Raw genomic sequence first — 13116 nt, 5'->3', positions numbered from 1 at the left:
TCAAAATATTGAAAATCCTTTTATCATATTATTAGTTTTGTTATTTCTACATGAATACCAATAAAATTTATATTTTTATCTTTTATTTAGTGTTATGACTCAATGCATCCCGATGTTTTGTAAAAAAAACTCGCTAACTACAACCAGGTGTGTTGTATGTGGTCGATTAAGGAATAAGATTGCTTGACTCCTTGTAACTTGTAAGATGCGAACCCTGCTACTATTCAGAGAGGCCTCTAAACCCTATTCCTCTTCTGAAATATCACTATTTTGAAAATGTTCCCTTAATTTTGAACAACTCAAATTATCAAATTATTTTTTTTCGACTCTACCGGCTTTCCAGATCAACCAGACCTGTATAAATTGGGGAAGTGAAACTAATATATCTATTAACTTTATTTAGGAAAAATGTATGGAAAGGAAGGATCTCCCCGTCTTATTGTTTTACTTCCCTTGTTTCAATCATATTTATTTACTATTACTACTACTAACAACTCACTGCAGCACCAAGCCGCTTGAGGCCAGCACAGCTACTCACGCTGCTCCTCCATTCAGATCTATTCAAAGCCTCCCTCTTTACACCCTCACAGGAAGTTCCCATGTCTTTTGAATCTTAAATTTACGCCATCATCCCATCCCATATGAGGACTACCTGCTTTTCGTTTAGCCTTAGACGGTTGGCCGAAAAGGACAATCTTCGGCAATCTGTCATCCTTCATCCGCAGAACGTGTCCTATTCATATCAACCTTTCTTTCATTATAACCCTAGAAAGCGGAATTGAACCAAATTGTTCGTACAGCCTGCTGTTTGAAATACGGTCTTTCAGCCGGGTACCCAGAACAACCCGTAGGCAATTTCTCTGGAAAACATCTAGCAAATCTTAATCCGCTTTTCGAAGTGCCCATGCTTCAGAGCCATATTTGACCACTTTCGTCACTATAGATTCCAATATTCTAATCTTGGTCTGCAAACTTATCTTCCTACTCTTCCAAACTTCTTTTTAACTGTGAAAAAAAAAACCATCCTGAGCCTTGGTTATTCTACTTTTAACATCTTCACTGCTCCCACCGTCTTTACTAATAATACAACGAAGGTAAGTGAAGCTGGCCACCTGATCAATCTTTTCGTTACCCTACTTCAACTTTTCATCTTCACTTACTCCTAGCCTTATTGACTTAGTCTTCTTAACATTTATTTTCAAACCTATTCTAGCACCCTTAACTCGCAAAACCTCTAAAAGTTCATTTATTTTGCTCACACTTTCATCTAGGATGCTTAAATCATCAGCATAATCTAAGTCCAGGAAAGATTTTCCTCCCCATTTCATTCTGTGGTCTCCCATGGCCTTTGCTGGGCTCCTTAAGAAAAAGTCCATCAAAATGATCCATATAAAGGGGCAAAGAACAAAACCTTGCTTAATTCCTGATTTAATGCGAAACCAACTGCTAACCCCATTTCCTACCTTAACAGCATATTCTCGCACACAGCACAAATCACATTAATGTATGTGTCAGGTATACCATACAAGGATAAGACCTTTGCTAAAGGTCTTCTATCAACACAACCAAACGCTTGCTCATAATCTATAAAACTGAGGAACAAAGGTGTTTGATAGCTCAGGCACTTCTCAATTATTAGCCTAAGAGTGAAAAGTTGGTCAACACATCCTCTACCTTTTCTAAAACCGCACAGTTCTTCTCTTAAAACTTTGTCTACAGCATCTCTCAGTCTAAAAAGTATCATATTACTGAGTAATTTGCTACCTACAGAGACCAGACTAATGACTCAAAAATTATCACACTCACTCTTATCACCTTTCTTTTACAGCGGTTTAATTCAGGTTTTTCTAAAATCATTAGGTACTTTCCCTTTTTCAAAAATCATATTTGAAATCTTCAGTAACTTATTTCTAACCTCAGAGCCGCTATATTTAAGAAACTCATTTACCACACTAACAGCGTCTGGAGCCTTATTATTTTTTAATCCTTTTAGAATGTCACTAATTCTTCCTCGCACAACAAATCTTCCTTCATGACCAAGGTATCAAAAACTTTTTCATTTTCTCTATATCTTTTCCTGCAACTCTATCTCGGTTTAGCACATTCTCAAAGTGTTCTGCCCATCTCTCTTTAACTTTTTCCTTATCACTAATTATAGCCCCGTTCCTATTTTTACTGGGACAAGTCCAGATTGACTACTCCCTCTCAATTTATTAACATGCCAGTACAATATTTTACTATTATGCCGTCTAGATGTATCTTCCAGATCGTCGGCAAATTTATCCATGGCCTCCACTTCACACCTTAGTTCATATTTTAATACTTTCTCCACTTTCTTTACATTCATTTTGTTTTCATATGATCTATCACTAAGATAATTTTTATACAAGCCCCTTTTCCTCTCTATTAAACATAAAGCTTTTTCACTAGTATTCATAGCTGTAGTCCTAACTTTCTACAGTCCTAACAATTGTTAGATTGTTAGTCAGTCCTGACAATGTAGCAAATTGTTAAGGGAAAAATTTGTCTATTTATTTTCTGTATTAAATTATACAGCCTGTCCTCAAGAACGGGACTGCTTCCTTAATTTTAGAGATTAAAATTGATATTAATGACAGCAGAAGTAGCTGCAATCTATTGACGAGCGATGAAAATTAGATACAAAAAGAACTGCAACGTGTCTCATTTCCTACACCTAATATGTTTCTTTTAATTTAGGTTTGAAGTTTTGCACTTAGTTGACCAAATCAATTCAGAACTCACCTAGTGACCTCAACGTCTGGAAATAGAACCACTTTGAATTTGAGAGCGGTACTAAGAAATTTGAGACTTTTTTAGTTTTGAAAATAGTAACTAATTTTGTCGTTTATGTTTTCAATGATAATATTCAAAGAGTTTCTAAAACACACTTCTCCTCACTCGTTTTTTTTTAGTCATACAAGCGCTGAAAAAAGATATACTGAGGAAATATAACACAGACTATCATAAAAAGGTCTGATATCGGAGGGCACGAAGACCTTCTTCCTGTTAAATATCGAAGACCTTCTAAATATCCTGGTGACGCCAATAGCTGCTCGGTGAGGAAAAATGTACGCATTCATTTGAGTTATCAATATTAGTTGCGTAGTTAATTCATGCAAATATCCAGTGTTGAGAATATTTTTTACGTTGAGTGAGTCCCAGAGGGAGTGTAGGATAGGGGGTATTTTTTATAGTTTAGAATGATTACCTGTGCGCTCAAGGATTGGGCATGTGAGCCTCAATATTTGCCTTTGTTGTACATATTAAATGTTGTACATATTAGAAGGGAGTAGGGCCAACTCACAAAAATGTTGTACATATTAGAAGGGAGTAGGGCCAACTCACAAAAATTTAGTGGGGATATGTTTTTCAATGTTTATGGGTTGGCAAATTTGTCGTTTTATCTAAATTTTTAATTGAAAATACCTAGAAAAACACATTTTTAAAACGAAAACACCCCACAAGAGGCTTTTTTTCAAAATATAGGGGGGGGGAACTATATACCCCTCAGATTGACGCCACTGCGTGTCTTTTTTGCAAGAGCGACTGATTGAATACTCTTGATATCCAGATTATATACTAATGCTTCCTACTCAGGGCAAACTTTTTCTTGTTCAGAACTAAAATGCCATTATAGGACAATGGTTTTCAAACAGAAACTTTAAATTACAAAGATGATGAGAGCAAGAACAGTAAAGCTAACATGCCAATTCGCTATTGAAATTACTTTTTAGAAAATACTGCTATTCTTTGCTGTCGTCTCCCTCAACTGAATGTTTTTTTTTTATTTATCGTGATTTTTTCATTAAAAGAAACAAAAAAAGAGATGGCAATATAGCATGAAATTTTTAATCAAAATTCCGTATAGCTTTGCTACTTTTGATTTGGAGAAAAGAATTTGGAAAAAAGTATATCGTCGCTGTTACGCCTAAAGATCGCACCTGACATTTTCAAACTTGTAAACAATATCCAAAAACATTTTACAGGTCTGCATTCAAAAGGAGATTCAGCAGGACAATGTGTGTTTAACTATACTTTGACCTTCCAGATCCACATTGTCCCACCGATCATCCCTTTGACAACAGCTTAGTAAGCAACTTTTGGCAATAATCTCAGACAAGTCTTAATGTTAGATACGCCTTTAGGCGTAGACGTTACAATACGTCTACATACTACATTAGATAGCGTCTTAATCTAATATAAGCTAAATATCTTCAGTAAGCATTTAAAAACAAGTTTTCTCAGCACATTACTTCTGATGCATCTTTTTGTCAAAATACAAATATACCCCCTGTTATCGACTCTCACCACATACCCAAAATGGGGAGAAAGAAACTGTCGGGGACAATTTTACGATCCTGAATTTGAAACTGTTAGAAAGCAAGATATTTTCTCTCTTTGTTCTAAGAGAAAATACTGTTCTGAAATGTGTGTGTAACATTTGTATCATTATAAAGAAAAAAACTTACGGGGCCGTTCATTCTCAATGAAAATGAATAGGAGGTTTAAATCTCTGTCAAAGAGCTCTCAAAAAGCCGAACTTTATTCTGTAATACTGAGAAGGGTCACGAGCAGATAGCAAGCGGATAAACGTCCACTATGTATAGCTTCCGTTACGTTTTTTGGAAATCCCACGAACTAACTCTTAATTAACTAAAATCCATTATTTACAGGTAACCTTGACGAACAGAATTCGCTGGTGTAATTAAATCCTAAGAGTTGGGCTGTTTTAGTGCTACAAATTATACATATATATATATATATATATATATATATATATATATATATATATATATATATATATATATATATATATATATATATATATATATATATATATATATATATATATATATGTATATATATATAGTTAATAGTTGTACCAGAGGTAAAAGATCACTTGGGATTTGCTTCCACATTCCTCTCCCCATATTCCAGCGTTTTAGTAAGAAGATGCATACATTTCAGTTATTTCACGTCCCACTCTGATAAAACTACCTACATGATTAAATTCCATCTAGTATATCTTGTTCATTACCTACCCGTCAAGTCTCACAACGCACCCCATGAATGTGAACCTCCTGGCTCCGCCCTCGTATCAGATTAACAATAACATCTTGGTTCAGCACAAAACTTGGACAATCAGAGAGAGCTGTACCCAGGGCCATTCCTAGGGTTGACCGTTCCTATGTAAGCTGTAAAACTTACGCCTTGAAGACATACCGCGAATGTTTATCTGTAATGCCTCCTACTTTTTTGTTTTCTAATATTGGCCTAACCCAGTTCGTTTCTCTTCAAACTTCATCCGTCAAGTCTGGTCAATAAGTTATCACAGTACAAAGCTTTGAGCAAGAAGTACCACTTCCAATAAGCATTACCTCTCATTTTCTTGGCTTCTGGGTTTAACAGGCACGTATGCAGGATTTGTTGTTTGGAGGGGGGCACCTTACGGGGAGGGGGGGGGCACAACTTCAAAAATAGTGCATAAAAGTTGTTGCCTCCCCTTATCATATAAAGTTGAATTTTCCAGAGCTTAAAATTTACAATTAAAGCCCATCCCAAATTTATATAGCTATATGCTAATAGGATAACCAATGAAGGGAAGGGGGACTGAGCTACATTATTCAGTCAATGTTATCGTTCTGATTACGATAAGCCTCTGTAACTGATACCAGTAGATAATGATTTAATAGAGAAACTTGTCTCACCTCCTCCATATAAAGTGGAATTGTGTGCCATTTTCAGGGGCACTAGATGTCAGAATTTGCGAATAAATCTCTTCCTAATGCCATAAAATCATATACAATGATACAAGCTTATACAATGATCACAGGGGGCAGAGGACTGGGAGACAAATTGCTCTTTACCAAGTCAATGCTTTCATTTTGATTACGATAAGCATCCGTAAATGCCACCAGTAGATAATGATTCAATAGAGGAATATTTCTCATTCATTGCTGACAAAAGTGTCAAAAACGCCATTTAGGAATATAACTCGTTCGTTGCAGGCACATATCAACTGAGAGAATATTGCTGAAATTTAATTAAGAGACTGCTTGATTAAGAGATCATTTTTCGCGCTGCAGTTTTCATCACAAAAACCAAGAAAAACTTTGACGTAAAATCTGCACATTGAAAAGATACAAAAAAATTTGTGCTTTATTCAAACCTAAGAAATATTTGTATTTACTGCATCAAATCCCTAACAAATCATTTTCTTTTAGTCTTTAAATAAACATCTTTACGGCAAAGTAACGTTGTAAAACTTAACTAACGGGTTCATAGTTTAACGTGGCAAAACTGACGAAAATTTGATACAACTTTAAACACTCACAATTTTTAAACAAATAAAAGAACAATCATTGAAAATTGCAGTTTTCAGGTATGAATAGATCTAAGATGGGTCAAGGGGGGGGATTTTTAATTTGAACGTATTTCTTACTTTAACAAAAAAAATTTCATAATTTAATTGCGATTTTTCTATAAATTGTTTGTTTATACCCAACAGAATAGTAAAACTGTAATTTTTCCTTCTCCTGAAAATTTACATATGTCTACGCATAATATGTACATGGATGGATCACAAAAATACGCGCGAGTATCTTTAATTGCGAGTTGGCAACTTTGGAAATAGAGTCAGAAGAAAAATTTATTCTCTAAATTCCAAAAGTATTACAGAAAAAATATCTGTATTTAAGTAGTCACAATCACAAACACATAAATACAAATACAGAAAACTGTTTTTCCAAAAGATATGTATATAAATTCACAAAATAAAGAAAACAAATTCTCAAAATAAAACACTCGGAAAGTAAATAATACAACAAACCTACTTAACCCTTTGAGATCAAACACTTTGAACTGAGAACAAACTTGTAAAAAGCCTCTAGATAAAACAGTTGTTATTCTTTGGATGGAAAGTGTCTCTTCAGCACAGCAAGGACGGCGAGGTCACTAGGGGAATTGTCAAGTTACCGTCGAAATTCGGGTAGAGGCTTTACTAAACCTTGATTAAACACGTAGACAATACACTTGCAAACAAAGCTGAACTGACTCTGAAAAAGATATTCGATAAAGCCGGGTTGTTAGTAAAAACGTAAGAACTGAAACCCCTAGTCGAAATTCAGATAATAACGCTATCTAACGTTATGTTTACACGCTTTCTATTGGTATAGTTTATTTTGCCGTATGATACCTCTCAGCTGAAGAAATCAAATTTATTGGTAGTGTGGAGGCTAGACTTAAGCAAGGAAGGACAATTCTTCCACAGAAGTGAATGAATATATTGTGGTCCCAAAGCCGTAGCAAAATTCTACCAGCAGGTCTCTCAGACTAGCGGCTTTTAACTGGCGTTTAATTTGATTTTCTATCTACCATACCTTCAGCTCCACGAAAATCAATTTTTCCAGATTGGGTTTTTCTCAAAACTTGAAAAAGTGCAGATACGGACTTTTTGCTATCAACCAACGATATATATATATATATATATATATATATATATATATATATATATATATATATATATATATATATATATATATATATATATATATATATATATATATATATATATATATATATATATATATATATATATATATATATATATATATATATATATATATATATATATATATATATATATATATATATATATATATAAATACGACAAACGGGTCTATGGCCAGTAAATGAAAACGAAAAAAATAAAATAAATAATTATAATAATAAACCTAAGCGAATAGTAGCATCAAAAGTGTGTGTGTGTGTGTGTGTGTGTGTGTGTGTGTGTGTGTGTGTGTGTGTGTGTGTGTGTGTGTGTGTGTGTGTGTGTGTGTGTGTGTGTGTGTGTGTGTGTGTGTGTGTGTGTGTGTGTGTGTGTGTGTGTGTGTGTGTGTGTGTGTGTGTGTGTGTGTGTGTGTGTGTGTGTGTGTGTGTGTGTGTGTGTGTGTGTGTGTGTGTGTGTGTGTGTGTGTGTGTGTGTGTGTGTGTGTGTGTGTGTGTGTGTGTGTGTGTGTGTGTGTGTGTGTGTGTGTGTGTGTGTGTGTGTGTGTGTGTGTGTGTGTGTGTGTGTGTGTGTGTGTGTGTGTGTGTGTGTGTGTGTGTGTGTGTGTGTGTGTGTGTGTGTGTGTGTGTGTGTGTGTGTGTGTGTGTGTGTGTGTGTGTGTGTGTGTGTGTGTGTGTGTGTGTGTGTGTGTGTGTGTGTGTGTGTGTGTGTGTGTGTGTGTGTGTGTGTGTGTGTGTGTGTGTGTGTGTGTGTGTGTGTGTGTGTGTGTGTGTGTGTGTGTGTGTGTGTGTGTGTGTGTGTGTGTGTGTGTGTGTGTGTGTGTGTGTGTGTGTGTGTGTGTGTGTGTGTGTGTGTGTGTGTGTGTGTGTGTGTGTGTGTGTGTGTGTGTGTGTGTGTGTGTGTGTGTGTGTGTGTGTGTGTGTGTGTGTGTGTGTGTGTGTGTGTGTGTGTGTGTGTGTGTGTGTGTGTGTGTGTGTGTGTGTGTGTGTGTGTGTGTGTGTGTGTGTGTGTGTGTGTGTGTGTGTGTGTGTGTGTGTGTGTGTGTGTGTGTGTGTGTGTGTGTGTGTGTGTGTGTGTGTGTGTGTGTGTGTGTGTGTGTGTGTGTGTGTGTGTGTGTGTGTGTGTGTGTGTGTGTGTGTGTGTGTGTGTGTGTGTGTGTGTGTGTGTGTGTGTGTGTGTGTGTTACATTATATTTGCAAAGATTTTACAAAGATATTTGCTTATTACATTATGTCCGATTTCTAACAACGATTTGTACTAATTTTCAAACTTTTGGTTTTATTTTTTAAGGTTTTTGAATTGTTGTAATCCCTTATTAAAATAAATAAAAATATTTATGCAATAACCTATTTTTTTGCTCTTTACGCAATTAAATGTCTTTTCCTACTGAAGGCTATTCAAAGATATTTGGTTATTACCGCAAATCCAATTTCTAACAAAGATTTCCACTAAGTTTCAAATTTTTGGTTTTCTATTTTAAGGTTTTCGAATTGTTGTAATCCCTTATTAAAATAAATACAAATATTTATGTAATTACCAGTTTTTTTGCTCTTACGCAATTAAATCTCTTTTCATACTGAAGTCTATTTAAAGATATTTGATTATTACAGCAAGTCCGATTTCTAACAACGATTTGCACTAATTTTCAAACTTTTGGTTTTATTTTTTTTTTGGTTTTCGAATTGCTGAAATCCCTTGTTAAAATAAATACAAATATTTTTGTAATTACCAGTTTTTTGCTCTTTACGCAATTAAATCTCTTTTTGAAAATTTGTGTTTTTGGATGAAGTCTATCCAAAGATATGTAAATGCTAATGTTTAGTTAAATTAAAAAATCGACATGAAAGCATTTTCATGCCAAAATTGTCTAATTTGCAACAGTTTGTGGCTCAGATTTTGCGACAGTACTGCCAACATAAATATCTGCAAGAACAGTTGTTGAAATGGAAACTTCCGTCTCTCAACCCTAGTGTTGATGAGTGACCACTGGATCACTAGAAAAATCCCTAAGACTAATTTTAAATAGAAACATCTTCAGAGCAGATGAAAAGACAAGTTTAAAACTGGGAGGGATGGAGGAGTTGTCACAAATGTGAAAACTCCTCCGTCTGAGGCGTAAAGCCTCAGACGGCTTTACTTGGAACTGAGTTTGTGTTATTAAGAAAGATATCAGAAAATGATGATCAGCCAATGTCATTCACTGTAAAAATGTTAAAACTCAAGACTGTAATCTGGGCTCAAAAATATGGAAAATTGACATGGCTTCCCTAGCTCAGTCCCTTAAATCTCATGAGTTCTGCAATCTTTTCCAAAATTCCCGATAATCGTCATACAATTCTACTATTTTGGCTACTTATACAGTAAATCACGGTGACAACGCATCAATTGGCAATGCATCACGGGGCACCTTTTACATTTTGATTCTACTTGTCGGATACCCATAACTACTTGTTTAGTTCCGAAAATTTGAAATAAAGAATTGTATTCCACTTCTTCAGCCCCTAGAATCTCATGATTTGTGCGATCTTTTCCGAAATTACATGTAATCATCACACAGTTCCACTTATTTTGGCTACTTGGACAATGAATTACTCGACATGTGTCAATTGACTGTGCATCATGGTGCATTTCGTATATTTTGATTCTACTTCTCTAATACCCACAACTACTGGTTTAGTGCAGAAAATTAGGGAGTTTTTAGAAATAAAGAGAATTGTGTTCCACTTCTTCAGCTCCTAGAATTTTATGATTTCTGCGATCTTTTCCGAAATTCCTGGTAATCGTCATACAGTTCCACCTATTTTGGCTACTTGGACCATGAATTACTCGACAATGTATCAATTCACTGTGCATCATGGTGCTTTTTGTATATTTTGATTCTACTTGTCTAATACCCACAACTACTGGTTTAGTGCAGAAAATTAGGGAGTTTTTAGAAATAAAGAGAATTGTGTTCCACTTCTTCAGCTCCTAGAATTTCATGATTTCTGCGATCTTTTCCGAAATTCCTGGTAATCGTCATACAGTTCCACCTATTTTGGCTACTTGGACAATGAATTACTCGACATGTGACAATTGACTGTGCATCATGGTGCATTTCGTATATTTTGATTCTACTTCTCTAATACCCACAACTACTGGTTTAGTGCAGAAAATTAGGGAGTTTTTAGAAATAAAGAGAATTGTGTTCCACTTCTTCAGCTCCTAGAATTTAATGATTTCTGCGATCTTTTCCGAAATTCCTGGTAATCGTCATACAGTTCCACCTATTTTGGCTACTTGGACAATGAATTACTCGACAATGTATCAATTCACTGTGCATCATGGTGCTTTTTGTACATTTTGATTCTAATTGTCTATTACCCACAGCTGCTGGTTTAGTTCAAAAATTAGGAAGTCTGGGAAATAATGAATTGCATTCCACTTTCTCAACTCCCAGAGTCTCGTGATTTATATGGTCTTCCTCAAAATTCCTGATAGTTGTTTTACAAGTCTACCTATTTTGATTTTGGCTAGTTGGACAATGAAATTGGGTAATGCATAAAGTCATTTTGAAGTATCTTGGCTGTCGAAAGGCAAAATACATTCCCTGCAAAAAAGCAAGCTTTGAGCAGTTGGTGTCTAATATTATTAAGTTGTGCATAGTTAAGTTCTTTAGAGGATCTAAAAGTACATTTTACGCTTAAAATTTTTCTGAAACGGGGGAGAGGGAGATCTTTCGGTGCAGCCTTAGAAATTAATTTTCACTCTGTTTGATGGTGTATTTATTACTTCAAAATTTGTTATCTCCAGTCTTGATACTGCCTAATGAAACCAGTATTGCATTTCAAACAAGGATAAATATAAAACGCCATGTTTTTCTGTTCCCCTTTGTTGGATATTTCTTAAGACTGTCTTACATTTAAAAATAAAAGATTAGGTTAATATTGAAGACAAAAAAGGAGGCAAATATTTTGAACCGATAATCTCAGTGATCTTCAATGCCTGATTGAAATAAAATGAAACCTAAAAAAAAAATTGTTTTGTTTCTTCAAGACACATCTCACAATTTTGTATTGTGCATTGTTTTTCTTATAATTTTTTAATTTTTTGCTAACACCTAAGTTTTTTAGGTTTTATTCATTTTAATTACGTACTGAAGACAGACCATGATTACTCGTCTGAAATATCAGCCACTTTTTTGTGTTCAATATTGGCCTAATCTTGTCTGTTTTCTTTCAGTATTTTTCTTCACCGTGTCTAGCCGATCTAGTCTAAAAAATTATCTTGCTCTTCAGATACCATTTTCATAAATTATGAGAGTACTTTTAAACTATCTAAGCAGCTCTTTCATATCACGCATACTATTTGGATTTGAGCCCCTACGTCAGTAAAGAACAGTATTGCCACCTCGTTAAGCCTCATTCCTAAAATTATCCTCTAACAAATTCCTTGAAAACATGGCGCAAGTGTCATTTAGGCTTGTCTTTAACTATGAATAGCGCGGCTAACAATACTTCAGCCATTTCCTTGTCTTGCCACCCCCTCATAAAAATTCTCAAAATTTTAATTGTTTCTCCCAATTGTCAAAACACCTGGCATTCAGGCATTTTGCTCGTCACAATTCTTATCATTCGCTCATACTTTTTTCAGTCATTTCTCCATCTCTGGCACCAACTTTGCACTCACTTCTCTCACTCAGACGTTTCCGATCACAACCTTGTGCAAACTAATAGTGTTTGCCAACTTTACAACTTTAACTATTCTTAAATATATAAATATAGTTTCGTCAGTAAATTTAAAAATGCAATTGATTTCCAACTTTTGTAAAATAAATATATATGGAATGACCGAATAAAAACATTAAACCGTTTGATAATTGTTTAAAATAATTGCTTGTTCACTCATGTGACGTGTCGGATCGTTCAATTTTAATCCCCTATTTCAGGTCTAAAGAAAAGCCGTATTATACCTTTATATAAGTATGGAAATAAGGAAGAGATAAATAATTACCGGCCTATTTCAATTTTACCAGTTATTTCGAAGATTTTTGAAAAAATAATGCATGATAAAATAAGTAAATTTGCGGAAGAAATTGAAATAATACCACATAGCCAATATGGATTTCGGAAGGGGCATTCGACGGATAACGCTATTGCCAATTTTATTTGTAAAGTGAAAGATTTTCTAGATACGGGTTTTTATGCCTCAGTTTTATTTATTGACCTGTCGAAAGCACTTGATACAGTAAACCATAATCTTTTAGTTAGAAAGTTAAAGGATTATAAATTTTCACCGTGGATTGTTAGTTGGATTGAGTCATATCTATCAGATAGGTCACAGGTCGTTATAATTGGACCAAAAAGATCACGAGAGCACCTAATAACTTGCGGAATTCCACAGGGGTTGATTTTAGGGCCACTCCTTCACCTCATTTATACCGCAGATATAGGCAATTTGACGAAAAATTGTTTGACAATATCATTCGCAGATGATACAGTTTTATTATCCCGAGCTTTAACTGTTGAAACCCTTTTTTTAAAATCATGGAGAGGGAGTTGAATAATCTAACAGAATATACGAGAAGTAACCGTTTATTGATTAATATT

At 34.9% G+C, this 13116-nt stretch overlaps 2 protein-coding genes across 2 annotated transcripts in view; one reads left to right on the top strand and one right to left on the bottom strand.

Annotated features, from left to right (window-relative positions):
• Positions 1–5128, top strand: part of LOC148950795 (homeodomain-interacting protein kinase 1-like) — a 31051-nt gene extending 25923 nt beyond the window's left edge. Inside the window, exon 4 of the mRNA XM_089090433.1 lies at positions 5043–5128. Coding sequence (XP_088946559.1) covers positions 5043–5128 — 86 coding nt within the window. The remainder of the gene's footprint in view (positions 1–5042) is intronic.
• A 1501-nt stretch (positions 5129–6629) lies between these two features.
• The window catches only part of Ptpmeg (protein tyrosine phosphatase Meg), a 299589-nt gene continuing 293102 nt past the window's right edge, over positions 6630–13116 (bottom strand). The window contains exon 17 of the mRNA XM_089090461.1: positions 6630–7076. Within this exon, the coding sequence (XP_088946587.1) occupies positions 6993–7076 (84 nt within the window). The 3' untranslated portion in view covers positions 6630–6992. The remainder of the gene's footprint in view (positions 7077–13116) is intronic.

The sequence above is a fragment of the Artemia sp. Qi Xiang Cuo genome, chromosome 6 (assembly GCF_049724085.1).
Source record: "Artemia sp. Qi Xiang Cuo chromosome 6, ASM4972408v1, whole genome shotgun sequence".
NCBI lineage: Eukaryota > Metazoa > Arthropoda > Branchiopoda > Anostraca > Artemiidae > Artemia > Artemia sp. Qi Xiang Cuo.
Note: the sequence above shows the minus strand (reverse complement) of the source record. Positions and strands in the feature narration are given on the sequence as shown.